General features: G+C 37.8%; 1 protein-coding gene across 6 annotated transcripts in view; it reads left to right on the top strand.

The window, feature by feature from the left end:
- The window catches only part of Tle4 (TLE family member 4, transcriptional corepressor), a 150,083-nt gene that overhangs the window by 31,285 nt on the left and 102,865 nt on the right, over positions 1-15,933 (top strand). For all 6 annotated transcript variants that reach the window (XM_048331938.1, XM_048331913.1, XM_048331904.1 and 3 more), the window contains exon 5: positions 4,814-4,876. In XM_048331938.1, the coding sequence (XP_048187895.1) occupies positions 4,814-4,876 (63 nt within the window). The remainder of the gene's footprint in view (positions 1-4,813; positions 4,877-15,933) is intronic.

Genomic DNA, 15,933 nt, shown 5'->3' with positions numbered 1-15,933 from the left:
GAGTCCAAGGCCCAGGACTGGCCGAAAAAAAAACAAAAAGAAAAGGTTTGCTAGAGGCAAGGCTCAGTGATACACTGCCTGCCTAGCAAGTAAAAGTATCTGTAGTACCTCAGAAAGAAAGGGAGGGAGGGAGGGAGGAAGGGAAGAGGAAGGAAATCATTTTGTTCCACTGTGTTCGAGATTTCTGGATATTTCAGTCCATTGCTTTTGGCAAGGTAATCTATCATGGTGGAGAGCACTTAGTGGAGTAGACCTTCTCACTTTTGGAAATGGAAAAAAGGGAGAGAAATGGCTGAGGTCCCACTATCCCCTTAAAGAGCATCCTGTATGATCTAAATTTTTCCCGCAAGTCCCGCTTCATAGATTTTGTCATCTTCCAGTAGCACCACAGGCTGGTGACCATGGTATCCCTTGTCCAAACCAGCATCATTTTAGAGCAATAATAGTACTTGGATAGCTTTCATTATGTTTAATTTGGAGTATTAGTAAGGCAGAAAGAATTTTTTTTGTCCTTTGAGTTTTAAATGTAGAGTCAGGTATTATCAGTTCTAGTATTTTCGAAGTTTCTAAGAAAATTTAAAACAAATTAATGACCAATTAAATTACTTATTTTTAATCCCATTTTAGGAGCCATTGCATACAAGAATTGAGTGGATATGACTGATAAATACTTAAGAAAGTACACTGATTTTTTTTTGAAAAAATGTGAAAACAAACTTGTATGAAATACTAGTATAGAATACAAGTTAATGGCAAAATGTTATTCTTCAAGAATGTTTTCCTGAAACTATAATTTTCCCCAAATAGTTCCCTAATAATGCTTTATTACTATTTTATTTTACTACAAAGTACATATATAGTAATTATGCTCACATTTGATAAGATGCTAAAACCTCCACAAAACCTTTTTAAAACCTAACAATTTGATATATATTTTTGATTACTAAAAAATTTATTGCATTTTCTCTCAAGTATATTGTTAAAATAGTTTTTCAGGAAAGCATATAAACAGAAAATCTAAATAGAATTAGATTTTTATTATCAGCTCCCATTTGAGGGAATATAGTTAGATTCAAGTATAGGTCTAACTCATTTCTCCCCAAATGACTAATTTGTAATATAAAAGAAACATGTTTGCGATATTGTGTGCTTTAATGTTTGTTACTTTTTATATGTTGAGTTATGGTGTTCTTTCCAGTGCATATCTTTTTTTAATGATGTAAAGTACTAAATATTCCAACTTTCTTTGAGTATTAAGAGTACAACAAAGGGCTGAAGGATTTTTTTAGTGTTTTCCCATTTCATTACTGAATGATCATGTTGTTTAGTGTTTCACTGTCCATGTCCACTTGTGATTTATCCTGCTAAGATTCACCTGCCAGATGTTGAATGCATAGCCAAGAGAATTTCATAAGATTTTTTTTCGGTTGTTTCCTAAGATGTTTTGCCAAAACCAAGTTTCTTTTTTAGTAGGGACAATTATCATGCTTACTGGCTCTTTTTATTGGGACATAATATAGTTTCTAGGAAACTAGAAAGAAATAGAAAGGTATTGAAAATATGTGTGCAACTTACGGTTTTTAAACAAACACCTTGATGACGAAGGGAAAGCCTACATATCAGTGTCCAAAATAGTTGAGTATTTGACAAAGTATGGGTGCCAGAATGATCTTTTTGTTTATTTTTCAGCCTGAACAATTGTCCTTTTATTGTAGCCATTAATACTATTTTGGAATATCATGGACATCTAAAGGCAATAGTTTTAACAGCATCCATAAAGCATCAAATGCCATTGTAACATCCAGTAATTCTAACAGCAGTATTTCAGAATCTCTTGTCTGTTTAAATGAGCTATCTGTGAATGTACTTGCTCAGGGATGCATGACCCACATCACCTATAAATTTGATTGGAAGCTACAGAGCTGGCATAGGGTGATGGATAGCCGATTAGAGCCCTGATTAACCATGTGATTCAAAGACTGGGATATATTGTCTAAGCAAGATTCATCAGACGCAATCAGAATTTCAAGTGGTCAGAAGAAATTCAGATGCATATTGTGGCTTTTCTTCCATTAGTGCTTTTCCTCCTAGGTTGCCTTTTTTCCTCTTCTTTTTCCAATGCTGAAAAATGCTTCTTTGATGAATCTGCTCCTTACCCTAAAGCTGTCTGTCTGTTATTCATCAGAAAGCAGGTCGCAGTTCAGTGAGCAGAAGAAAAGATTTTAATAGAAGCTGTGCCAAGGGCTGTAATGCATCATTTTAGGGCCCTAATTACATTACAATGACAAATATCAATGGTGACAACAGCAATAACCTACATCCTTTAATGGCTGTGCTGGAAAAGGAGTTTGGGCCCCACGCCATTAGATTAGACTCAGTTTCAAAACACAGGCCATTAGAAGTGTGTGTCCACAGTATTATTGGCTGATAGCTGAAGCCCAGTGGAAAGGCCTGTAAATAAATGATGTCTCCCTAAAGCCTGTGTCCTATGGGACAAAAGAGGCAAAATTAGATGACTGTGGAAGCAGCAGTGTTTCCGAGGCAACTTTAGCTTTCAAAGTGAGGAATGACCTGCTTAATTTTATGAAATCTCAAAATCTCCCTCCCTCCCTTCTCCCCTCTCTCTCTTTCTCTCATACACACACACCCCTGCCAATTAATTAGCTTGTTCATAAAAGTCCTTTGGCATGACAACTAAAAAAAAAGACCTTCAAATAAAGTTTGTAGAGTTACTGTATTCAGTATGTATATTAACGTAGATGATTTTGGTATTAATATTTTTCTGTTTGTCTATCAGTCTTTAATGAAATTTTGTGGGTTTTTCCCCATTAGTTCTTCAGACTTAACATAGAGTAGGTCCAGAATTAAGGAACTAGATACTCTTTGGTCTTTATTTTATCAGATGAGTAAGTTTCCTGAGTAGTTTTATTATGTAGGAACACTAAAGAACTCAGTTTTCTTACATGCCCACACATTTTTCAACCCTCCTAGCAAGGGACTATTTTATTTATGTAAACAACATAATGAGGAAAATATGCTTGGCAGATGGTTCTAAGCATTAGAATCATCAGTTTGGTCTGCCCCAAAGTGTCTCATTATCTTTTATTCTCTCCCCCTCCACCTCTTCCAACAAAAATCTTAACAACCAAATGCCTTTGAGACATTACTTTCAGCCTGCTGAATGGTACTCTTATTTTCTTAGCTCACCCTGGAATTTCACCCCCAACCACTGTGGTATGTTCATCCAGGTGGAGAGTGGTTTGGTGATTCCCATTGCAGCTTTTCATGGTGGTTTAAGCATTCTTAAAGGATGGCTAAATGCTCCGTGGGGCCAGTGCAGTAAATTAAATCAGGTCAGCACAGTTGGGTCCTTATTCACTGCTGCTTATTGGTGCTGGGTTTTTGTCTGCCCTGTTAGGAGAACAGGCTGAAATGGAAAGCTTAGGTTTTAAACTTCATGGTGAATTGGTGTTTTCTGTTGGCTGGCAAAGTTTTTAAGGTGCTGGCATTTAAAAGATTGCATACCTACAAAGTCAAAAGGGTTGCTGATGAAAGAAGGAAGCCTAGATTGCACAAGTAGAGTGTTGCTGTCATTCTGGGTAATGACTTAGCAAGAAAAAGAGCTTTTTTGTCCTCTGATAAAATGAGGAACTGACCCTGGATGGAATTTATTTTAAGACTGTCTCAGGAATAGTAATTGCTTTATATTTTCTATCTTTTAACATTTCTTACCTCTCCTTTTTATTGCCCCGTCATTCAAATGTAAGATATTCTGTATGTATGTATATTAAAAAGTGTCTACTTATCGGGCTGGGGATATAGCCTAGTGGCAAGAGTGCCTGCCTCGGATACACGAGGCCCTAGGTTCGATTCCCCAGCACCACATATACAGAAAACGGCCAGAAGCGGCGCTGTGGCTCAAGTGGCAGAGTGCTAGCCTTGAGCGGGAAGAAGCCAGGGACAGTGCTCAGGCCCTGAGTCCAAGGCCCAGGACTGGCCAAAAAAAAAAAAAAAAGTGTCTACTTATCAAAGATGTAACATGCCATTCAAAAAGGCAGGAAAATATAGTGGTGACATTCTTTTTGGCTTTTCAATTTATCTGCTGGGTATGGGAAGTGCAAGCCTGTAACCCACACCCTGTGGAGGCTAAGGCAGGAGGATCCTGAGTTTAAGGCCAGCATGGGCTACATAGTGAGACACTGCATCAAAACAAAGACCCAATCAAAACAAAACATTCTGTTTTCTGACGAGGTTAGTACTAGGTACTTTTTTAAAAGCACATATACAGAAAGAAGGTAATGCTCCCAAGTTATCGTTAGATAACTTCAAGTTGCTTTTTGACAAGTATATTTAGAATAACTCCTTCAAAGCTCCATTCTCCCCCCCATCCCCCAAAAGAGTCTAGATTAACTTTCTTGGATCTGATGCTGTTCTTCCAGTTGTTTAAAAGCAAAGGCCACGAATATAGATGGAGAGTTGGGGATAGAGAGCAGAATGTATGTTTATCATCAAAACTCTTCAGGACTTATAGAGTGTTATAAAAACAACACTAGAAGACTAGGCAAAGCATACTGATGAAGACTTTTGAAAACTAATCTTTTAAAGAGGAATGCTGACTAGTAAACTGTGCTGCTAGTATGCTACTGCCTCCTTTTTTTAATGGACCTTTTTGATGGGATAGTTTTCTTCTTCCATAGGAAATAACACCAGCCAGAATATTGTGTATTTTAAAATCATCTTGTTAATATTTTGAGAATCTGTGATGAATGGACTCCTGTTTATTGCTCTCCTCTTTCTCTTTTTTTTTCTGCAGGCAGAGATTGTCAAGAGGCTGAATGCTATCTGTGCACAAGTCATTCCTTTCCTGTCCCAAGAGGTAAGGTAGTTGCTTTCAGGCACTGGGCTTGAAGTTGTCATTTTAGTGATTTTGCATAAGAGAGATTGTAGAGCTGACTTTGGCCTTGCCCATTTTTTGGTATTTGTATTTTACATTTCTAAGATACAGTGTTCTCATTCCAACTTCCACACCTTATTAACATTCAGTGCAATGTAATTTAAATGTGCTTATATAAGGGGCTATTTTCTCATCTGCTAAGCAAAATTCAATTGTTAAAATATGATGTGCTGTTGCTCAGAATTATGCCTGTTTGTCATAATGTCATTTAATAGGGAAGATTGAAAAATTGCCAGCGAGATAAGAGCATGTTCTACGTTTCTGTCATTGAGCATTAATAGTTGGTAGAAGACATATCAGTTAGAAAGTAGTAAGTAAATTAATAACTTTTGGCTGGCTGCTTTAAAAAATTATTTACTAGTACCTGATTAAGTCTCCTAATATATTTTCTATGCATTTTGGAAAAAAATAGGCAAGGTAGCTTCAGTGAACTGATTTCTCTGAGTGTCACTTTTCTCCAAATAAGGCTTTGTTTTCAGGGGTCTTCACGCTTTGCTAGTGCCCCCATGCAGCTCACTAGTTTTGTCTTGCTTACCACAAAGCTATGTGTACTCTGTCTACAGCTCATGCAAGATTAGTATGAGGAGATGAATTTCTAGTGCTTGGTGGCTTCCTTGTGCTCCTTGCCCTTTTTTGTTAACTTGTTAATTCTTGATAGAGAGAGAGATAATTTTTGTATCTGAATTACAGAATTTTCCATTTTCTCAGGTAGGATTGCTTCTATAACTGTTACATGGCATAGCTACTATAATTAGTGGAATATCTGCATGTGTTATAGACACAATGTGCTTTGTGTCTTGGACCAAGAAGGCATTGAGGCACTTTCCCCCCCCACCCTTTGAGTTCTTCGGAGTGTCCTTTCATTGCTTTTTTAGAGAGCTATTTAGCCACCTGCCTACCAGTAGGTCTGAACTGACACTAGCATGCGGGCCATATCTGAGCTTGCATGTGTATTAAAGATAGGTGTGTTGGTTACCACTGTCTTTTTATTTTGCCTGAACATAGTTAGACTCGAGTAACCTGGTATCATTAGCTTGGTGCATGTTGGGGAAGGATACACTCATCTTCACAAACTCCTGATAACCTCCTAAAGACACACATTCTTCTGGATAACAAGTTGTGTATTTTTCCCCCTTTAGCTATGACCAGGAAACCACCACCAGTATTCCCATTTATGTAATTTTACTTTGGATTTGCTTGTGATTGGATTAGATAGCATGGTGAATAAGAATGTCAAGGAGGCCTGTTTGCATTTTTTTTTTCATAGTCCTAGGAATTGAACTTCGGGCCTCTGGCATGCTAGGCAAGCACTTTACTGTTTGAGCCATGGCCAACCCCAGGCCCTTTTTACTTTTGTCATTTTTCTAGTAGAGCTTTGTGTTTTTTTTTTTGTGAGATCAGCTAGAACCTCAATTCTTCTACTTAAAGCCTCTTGCCCAGCTAGGACCACAGATGTGTGCCACCACATCCAGGTTTGTAGTTGAGGTGAGGAATCCCCATACCTTTTTACCTGGACTGGCCTGAATTGTGGTCCTTGCCATCTCCATCTCTGAAGTTACTGGGATTATAGATATGAGTTGCCCTGTTTGTCCATGTATTTTGATTTTTTCATTAAGCACCCCTTTGTTTAGCCCAAACTCAGGGTCCTCTGCTTCCCAAGTGGCTAGAATTACAGTCATAAGCCATTGTGCTTGGCCATATTTTGCATTTCTTTAAGAAGCAGAAGCTTGATTGCCCCTTGCCTAATTTAGACCAGTGTTTCTTACCATAAGCTCCTCTGCTTTGTATACATAGAAAAAGGGAAGAATGTGAACTCTAGAGCTGTGACCAAGGGTGGGTTATTATACTCCCAGGTAGCAGGGAAAAGTTAGAAATATTCATGGAGAGTGATATTATTATATTTGGGGCATTATTGGCAGGCATGGATCCCATATGTAATTACTGGGACAGCTTTTTTCCCATGGCCTTTTTACAGGATCTGTGGATTCTATTCAGAAGTGAAAGGAGGTTTGGGTGTTGGTGAAACTGATTTGCCAATAAGTTGTTTTCCCTCATGAATTGTGTTGATTGTGTGATCAGGCCCAATAGGACAGCATGTGTCTTGGTAGTGGAACTGTGAGCAAGACTGGACTGGTATTGATTGGCTAAGAAAGTTGTACCCTGTAGAGGAAAGCCATGGGGAGAAACTGGCAACTCCTTTTCTTTTGATTTAAGCTGAAAGAGTTGGCACCATTCTCTTACCATTTTACTATTCCTTAATGTTTTGATACTTCTTGGTTGACATTCTTAATGTACATATAATGACCCATGATAAGGTTCCCTCAGTCCTAATTCCATGATTGTGTGTGTGTGTGCGTGTGTGTGTTTACTTTGGATTTAATTTGCGCTTTCTGATTTTTTAAGATGTCTTTATTTTCTGAACATATAGGCCACAAATGAGTTTCGTCAAATCAACCCTCTCTGATGTTTTCTTTCTGAACAGTACTTACCTTGTTTCCTCTTCAGGACATTCTGTGAGCATCAGATTCCTCACTTCTTCCCTGAGGCCAGATGGACCTTAATCTGGAGGGAGGGGAGGTGGCAGGTTATTAGAGGAAGATGAATTCTATTTCCTGTCTCTTCAGAGGCATGGGAAATCACTCTTGCATGGCTGCAGGCGTCACTTGGTGCCAGGACTTAAGGTTTTTAATCTGATCTTTTAACACTAGCTCTCGGTGTCAGTCTCACTGCCAAAACAGTAGCAAGGGCATTAGAATTTATTTTAAAATGTTTTTTATTTAAAAAATAAATGATTGGATGTAGGAAATTAAAAAAAATTTCTCTGAAGATTAACACATAAACTACAGGACAATGATTGGAGGTATTTTGAGCATGTGGAGTTTATAAGAAGTAAATTTGAATACATCTAGATGAACTCTTGGTTTAATTATATTTTTACTATCTTTAAGTAGTTGTACAAAGGAGTTACCATTCAATATACATTTGGGTCAATGCCTCCCCTTTACCACTTTCTTCCTTCCCTCCCAATCTGACCCCTTCCCTCAGTTTTTAAAAATTTTACAGGGTATGCATTGACTTTTATGACTGCACCCTACCCATTTCTCTTTTCATTTGTCTACCTCTTCCCCCTTGACTCCTTCTCCCTCCTCAACCTTTCAAGTGCCAGTTGCCTGGGATTCATTTTGTTGGACTGTGGTTTTCATTTTTCTAAGGAATTACACTGTTTAAATTCTCCACTGCAAAAACCATTCTTCAGTTAATACATTGTGTATACTTACACACAACCCAACGTGAGTTTACTTGTATATATACATATATATGTATATATATATACAGATATATATATATATGAATTTATTCGAGCTTTCAGTATGACATAAAACCCATGTCCTTTGTCTCTGGAACTGACTTACTTCACTTAACATAATGTTTTCCAGGTCTATCCATTTCTTTGCAAATGATGTAATATCACTCTTCCTCAAAGATGATTATAAGTCCATTTTGTGTGTATATCATGTATATGTCATATACACAAGACATATATATTTATATATCACATTTTCTTGATCCATTTCTTATTGAAGGGAATCTGTGCTATTTCTATAGCTTGGCTATGGTGAGTAAGAGTGAAACAGTGAACATGGCTGTGTTGGTAGCTTTACATATAGCCTGATTTGTAATCTTTTTTTTTTTTTGCCAGTCCTGGGGCTTGGACTCAGGGCCTGAGCACTGTCCCTGGCTTCTTTTTGCTCAAGGCTAGCATTCTGCCACTTGAGCCACAGTGCTACTTCTGGCCGTTTTCTGTATATGTGGTGCTGGGGAATCGAACCCAGGGCTTCATGTATATGAGGCGAGCACTCTTGACACTAGGCCATATTCCCAGCCCTGATTTGTAATCTTTTGCAAGAATGCCCAGAAGTGGCATTGTTGGATCATAAGGTACTTCTGTTTAGTTTTTTTGAAGAACCTCCAAACTATTCCCAGAGTGGTTGAATAGGTTTATATTTCCATCAATAGTATATTAGGGCTCTTCTACCCTCACATCCATGTCAGCAACTGTTGTTGTTTATATTCTTGATGATGGCCATTCTTACAGAGTAAGATGGAATCCCAGTGTTGTTTCGAGTTGCATTACCTTTATTGTCAGAAATGTTGAACAGTTTTTCATGTGTCTGTTGTCCATTTTTCTCCTTCTCTGAGAAGTCTCTGTTTAACTTGTTTGCCCATTTGTTAACTGGATTGTTGATTCTTTGAGGGTTTAGTTTCTTGAGGTCTTTGCATATTCTGGACTTCAGGCTTTCATCTGATAGGTGGCTTGCAGATATGAACGCTTCAATTTAGCCTTCATGTACTGATTCATATACCTGCTTAATATTGTTTATGTGTAGCTTGCCACTTTTTCAAACTTGAAAATATAAATAATAAGGAATGACAATTATTAAATAAATTTGGTTTTGACTGTAAGAATTTTTTTTTAGGAATTGCATTATTATATAGCTCAAAGGTACAGTGTTTCTATATAATAATCCCAGAAAAACTAATTTTTCTGTATTTCACTAAAACATTTAAAAAATTGTAGGAGTACATATACAACTACTTTCAGAGTTCTAAGCATTTGACAAAGGTATTGCCAACTCTTCCCTGGTGAGTAACCATCCCTTAGAGTGCTTAGACCTTCACAGGATCCCTAACACTAGACTTTGGAGAAAACTTGGGAGCTCTCATCTGTCTAGGGCTGTTCTTTTTCCCCACTTAGATTTTTACTCCCCCCCCCACCTTTTTTTAAACTGTTTGAAATGGGGAAGTCAGATCTATACTTTTCCTATCTTCAAACTTTTCTACAAAAGGCACATCTGAAAGGAGTAAATGTGTAAAGCTCTTCTATATCCCCAAATGGATCTGAATTTTGGGTGAAGTATAAATAACTCTGGGTTGGCAGTTCCATAAACAAGAAGTACTTAGACAGTAATCTCTGGGCTGAATCTTGACTTCAGTGTTATGAAGCATGCAGATTATTCTAACCACCCCAAGCTGTATGACCTTCAGTGGGTGATTTAGCTCTAAGCCTCAGTTTCCTTATCAGTACAGAGAAGATTATACTAACTGGGTGTTTCCAGTGATTGAACTAGGTCACTTAAAACATAGTAAGCACCTTCGGCTGTAGAATATTGGTAGTGCTGGTGGTGGCAGCCATGTCAGCAGTGGGAACAGAGCTCTTGATTTTGTTTTGTGGAGAACCTCCTTCCTTCCCTTTTTTAATCATTGCATTTTGGAATAATGCAAATTGATTATTATTTTTTCTCTATTTTGCTTCCTAAAGAGGAAAGGAAAGAAAAGTTAATGCTGAATGCAGGCTTCTCAACTAGCTGAACATCTCTGGTTCTTTTTCACCAGCATTTTAAGAATATGGCTTTATAGAGTTTTTGTCTTCTGTAAAAAGGAAGCCAGCCAATGAGGTCTTTCAACTCTGCCCTATCCCCATTCTAGTAAAATGTATCTTTAAGGCAGTTCTAATGGATTGAAAACTATGTGTCCCTGTTACAACCTGGCAAAAGGCAGAAACATTTATGCCAATCTGGACTCTACCTTCTTTGTGTTAGGAAAGTTTATCTCCATAAGTCTTAGCATTCCTATAAAATGAAAGAATAAGTCCAGTGTTAGAAAACCCTCTTTTTCATTCCCTTATTTTTATCATTGTCGTTCTCCTCGTCCTCATCATCCTTGTCTTCTTCATTGTCGTCGTCATCCTCTTCCTCCTCCTCCTCCTCCTCCTTCTCTTACTTCTGTCGGTCTTGGAGCTTGAACTGAGGGCTTGGGTACTTGTCTTCAAACTTTCTCATTGAAGGCTAGGCTAGCACTCTACCACTTTGAGCCACAGCTTTACTCCTGATTTTTTGGTGGCTAATTGGAGATAAGAGTCTCACTGACTTTGCTGCCTGGGCCCACTTCAAACTGTGGTCCTTATATCTTCCTCCTGAGTAGTTAGGATTACAGGTGTGAGCCATCAGCATACAACATTCCCTCATTTTCTGTTGTACTTTCAGGGAAATAAATTCTGTTTCAGGCTTTTTTTTTTCCCTAAGACATTTGGAGAGAATGTAGTAAAACCTGGGAAGAGTTCAAGGTAATATTTCAGAATGAGCCTGCTGCTGACAGTCTTCTGTGAAGTTCACTAAGCCTTGTAGCTCTAGCAGTGGCCACTTAGCCGCTGCAGATTCTCTCTCCAAAGGAAGGGAATATTTTATTTTTTGTCCTAATCTATTAGATTAAGTATCATATAGTGGATATTTAATTGAGAACTTGATTTGGAGATGAGTTGTGGTCTTAGTATTCTTATTTCTCTGTAAGAGTTATTTTTGAGATGAATGTGCCATGCTTTATGGTAATCAATAAGATGTTCCAAAGAAAGACCTTTGAGAACTTCAGAGGCCTTTATTTGTTTATTTTAGGATTTTGCTATAGGCTGCAGGTCCTTTGGTAAACATTTTATTACATTATAGTTGAAAATTCTTTCCTTGGGGTACATTTGTATTTTTGAGATATTGCTGGTAACGAGGAGCAGAGTTCATTGGAAAAGACATGTTATATGACAGACAGTATAATAACAGATCAGCCAGGTGTTGAGCCAGATCATTACTCTGCTAGCTAGTGAGAGTGTGTGAGTGTGAGTGAGTGTGTGTGTGTGTGTGTGTATGTGTGCGTGTGTGATATGAGGAAAATACTTAGGTAGATTTTCTGGACTATACTTTCCCCATTCATGTGATGGGACACCTGCACAAGAGTTGTTATATGAGGATTAGTAATCATGCAAAGAATTCATCTGGTTATTTTGGTGCTTTAACAGAGATCAGAGGAACTGTGGGTTAAACAAGACAAAAAGCTTCTTTCTTCTGTAGACTTTGATATTGAAGCAGCTGTACCTGTACTCTTTGGAGGGCACAATTTGGAAGATAACTTGCTCCCCCTGTGCAATGTCTTGAGCTATAGTTATCTGCCTCTAGCTGGCCAGAAGGAGATTTGGAAATGTAATCTTACCTGAGGACACATTATGCCCACCTATATACTTAGACTAGTTTAAAAAAAAAAGGGATTGGGGAACAACTAGCAATTATTTCTAGATATTGCTCTGCACATAGTAGAAATAGTAATTGTTATTGCAAATGATGTGTCTATGTAAATTCTAGGTCTGACAACTTACATTTTTACTTTTCATTTAATATATAAAATATTGTATCATTCTTGTTATAGAAGTCTCTCCCCTGTAGTTCAAATATTGGCAAAGAGTTTGCCAATCAAGTAATGGTTATCATATATAAGTTTACAGAAGATGGAAAAAAATACATGAATGGATATGGGTGCTGTGGGCTATCTGAATAACCCAAAGGGCCTATAAATAGTTCATACTTATGCCTATTTTAAAAAATGAGTACCAAGTCTCTTACAATATTTTTCAATTGAAGGGTGGGTTAGAGCAGGTCATACATAGCCTGCAATTATATTTTATAGATTTTTTTTGGAGAGAAAATGCTACTTAATTGAAAAATAATTCCTCAGGAAATCTATGAGCTATTTCCTCACACCTACCCATGTGCATATATATTGCTCCTGTAACCAGAAACTGTGGGATCAAACCGTGAGTGGCAGTTTTCCTGCTCAAGAAATTATAGAAAGATATTGGATAAGTCATTCTTGAGTTTGAAGATTTCTCAGAAAAGTTGGTCCGGTTTATTGTTTCTGCCAAGTTAAATTGATTCTTTATAATGGTTTGGATTGCAAACAACTTTTAAACCACAACTGGAAGTAACTTTGAATGTGTGTATCTTAAAATACAGAGACTGAGGATCTAGAAAGTGATTCCTTATCACAAGTGACTTCCTAATTCTCATTTCTTCATCCAGTGATCCTTGTTACCTTCATTTTTAACCTTATCACCAGATTGTTACAACATGTTTCTGGTTTTTCAGTGCAAAGGAAATGTACATCTTCCTCTTTCCTCCTGTAATTTCAGAGCTAGGTGGGTTTTTTTTTTGTATTGTTGTTTTATTTTTTTCTCTCTTGCTTTATTCCTTGAAATGCAACTGCTTAGGAACTGATGGAAGAGCCCCTAGGGGCTCCTTACTATGAGTATGAGAACATACTTAGAGCTTGGGTTTACAAGTGAGTAGAGCTGCTTTTCCTAGGTGGCTGTTATTTTAAATAAATACTGTTTCAGCAAATGAGATGAGAAATTGAAATAATTCTTTTTAACAAAAGTTCTATAATTGATTGTGGGGTTTTTTAAATTGTAATTTTAGGTTATAAAAAGGAAATTAAGACTGAAGAATTTTATTTAGTCTTTCATCTTTATTCAACTGTTTACTTACTGAATAGGTCACATTCCAACATAATCTTTCTGATGCAAATTTAATATTAAAATTAGAGCTTTTTAAAAAAAATTGTCTTAGGACTATCTAGTGATGCCTTTTCCTACAGAATTCTGTGGATTTTTGTGGATACTCTACATTTAGTGGTAGAAAATTAATAAACAGAAATAGGGATGATATGATTCCAGTAGGTGAGATATTTCTTTCCTCACACCTACCCATGTGCATATATATTGTCCCTGGAACCAGAAACTGTGGAATCAAACAGTAAGTGACAGTTTTCCTGCTCAAGAAATTATGGAAGATTTGGGGTAAGTCATTCTTGAGTTTGAAGATTTAAACATGCTGTATTTTAAACATACTGTAAATTTGGTTCTTTGTTGGGAAATGAACTCTTCTAAAACAGATTTTGAATACTGTTGTTTTGAGCACCTGGGTTAATAAGATACTGCATTTCTCTGAACTACATTTTGCGTGTAGGGAAAAATTGGGAATGGAGGTTGAAAATTGTGATCAGTCACTTCCATATTGTGCTTTAGGGAGGAAATGAACAAAATACAGTGGTTACATGCAATGATGGCAGTGTTATCACCTTGTAATAGCACTGAAGTAGCTCCTCTTGTTGCTTGTTAACTTAGTAAAGAAGCAATGGCTGTGATAGCATGAGTTGATGTAGGTGAGCTTGGCTGAAATCACCAGAGATACCCTGAAAAGCATACAGTGACACCCTTAAAACCATCTTCAGAGTGTGTTCATTAAGTGTTTGCCACTGGCACAGAGCATATCTGCTTTCCATTGTTCCCATTCAGAGCAGTTTCTTCAGTTCTGGGGTGTAATGCGTTTTAACAACATTGTATATGGACAGAATATCTTGTAAGGATTAATACGTAGAGATTGAGCTTTTGGAGCATTTGATCCAAATTTCTGATTTTTATTTTATGTGTGGTCACCGGTAACCTTTCTTTTGAAGAATTTTCCTCCATAATGTTGAATGAGCCAGCAGAGATCATAATTCTCTCCCAATGTTTGCCTATCTGACTATGTGTTTGGATGACATAATGGTGGGGTTATGGTCCTCTTAGTCTCAGGAAATACAAATTGATTGCTAGGAGGTAAACTCCTCTCTCCTCCCCAACCCTCCCCCCACACCCCACTGTGACTGCCTATGCTTGTCCATAGGCAGCAGAGTGAATTCTTATATGCATGTGTGTCCAGAAATGAATGAACATGTCTTTAAAAATCTACTGATTTCAGTTATCTTTAGTAATAACTAGAGATAAATTTTAAAGTAGTTTCAGTAGTGCTGCCTCATCCAATACTGTTGTGACTATGTAGGTTTAAATTAAAGTTCGGCACTAGTTAGGCACTAGTGGCTCATGCTTGCAATCCTAGCCACTTTGGAAGCAGAGACTAGGAGGATTCTGGTCTGAGGCCATCCTAAGCTTCTTTTAAAAAATGGTGACGTTCCATTATAATAAAAACCTGGGCTCAGTGATACACACGTGTCATGCAACAGGTATAGTGGCATATATAGGATCTCAGCCCAGATTAGCCCAAGCAAAAAGTGTTTTCAGCTGTATGAAAATTAACTAGAGCTCAGAAGGCTAGAGATAGAGTGCCTGGGTAGCAAGCAAAAGGCCTGAGTTAAAACCTCAGCACTGGGAAACAAAAATGAAGAAAAATTAAAAATTTAGCAACCAACCACGGTAGTCAGTATAGCTTATGTGGAAAATGAACTACACAACTTGTAGGCAGGAACAGGATGGGATACTGGGGGAATGGAAGGACAGGGTGACATTGTTCAAAAGAGAAATGTACGTACCTGACCTGAATTGTGAAATGCTAACCCCTCTGTACAACACATAACAATAAAGAAAAAACTTCAGCCACACTTTGAATATTCAATGTCTAGCCATTTTCTGGCCACTGGCTACCATATTATTAGCACAAATTACATTTTTGTAAGGGTTGGAGAAAGAAGACCTCCATGTGGTTTGGCAGGAGAGTTTATCTGCAGAACCAAACCACTGGCCTGCACCAGATGTAGTGTGCAGAGGGGTGGGACTTAGGGCAGGGAGCCAGGTTGCAGGGAGAAGGTGGGGAGGAGGTGTGGCTGCTGCAGAGATGGGTCAGATGGAGGTGTAGCCATAGCAGGTTGGGAAGTGACCTCAGAGCCTGGGCGGGCGGGACTTTACTTGGGTTACAGGTGCTGGAAGGGTCTATTTTTCACTGGGGGACCTAACAAATTTTAACACTGCAGGCAGTTCTGAACTTGTAAAGATAGTCGGATATGTCAGTGATGAATATTGTCTTTCTGTGAGAATGGAGGATGTATAGCCAAATTATAAGTAGTAAAAACTCTCGGTCAGCATTTCCTAAAGTGAACCCCTAACAGCTTTGATCCCTCCTTTCACATATACATACTTTGTTCTCTTTGGGCTTTATAGTTGTAATCTCTTCATTATATACCTAATTTGCATGTACATCTGTGTGTGTGTGTAAGTGTGAGTGTAACTAAAATTCTTAGAATACTGCTTTGGGGGTTTAAATAAATTTAAAGTTAACTTACCTCAGAAAATCAATTAAGAAAGTTTTCAAAAGGACGGCTTATAGGAT

The sequence above is a fragment of the Perognathus longimembris genome, chromosome 1 (assembly GCF_023159225.1).
Source record: "Perognathus longimembris pacificus isolate PPM17 chromosome 1, ASM2315922v1, whole genome shotgun sequence".
Classification (NCBI taxonomy): domain Eukaryota; kingdom Metazoa; phylum Chordata; class Mammalia; order Rodentia; family Heteromyidae; genus Perognathus; species Perognathus longimembris.
The sequence above is the reverse complement of the archived record's forward strand: the minus strand, read 5'-3'. Positions and strand labels throughout refer to the sequence as shown.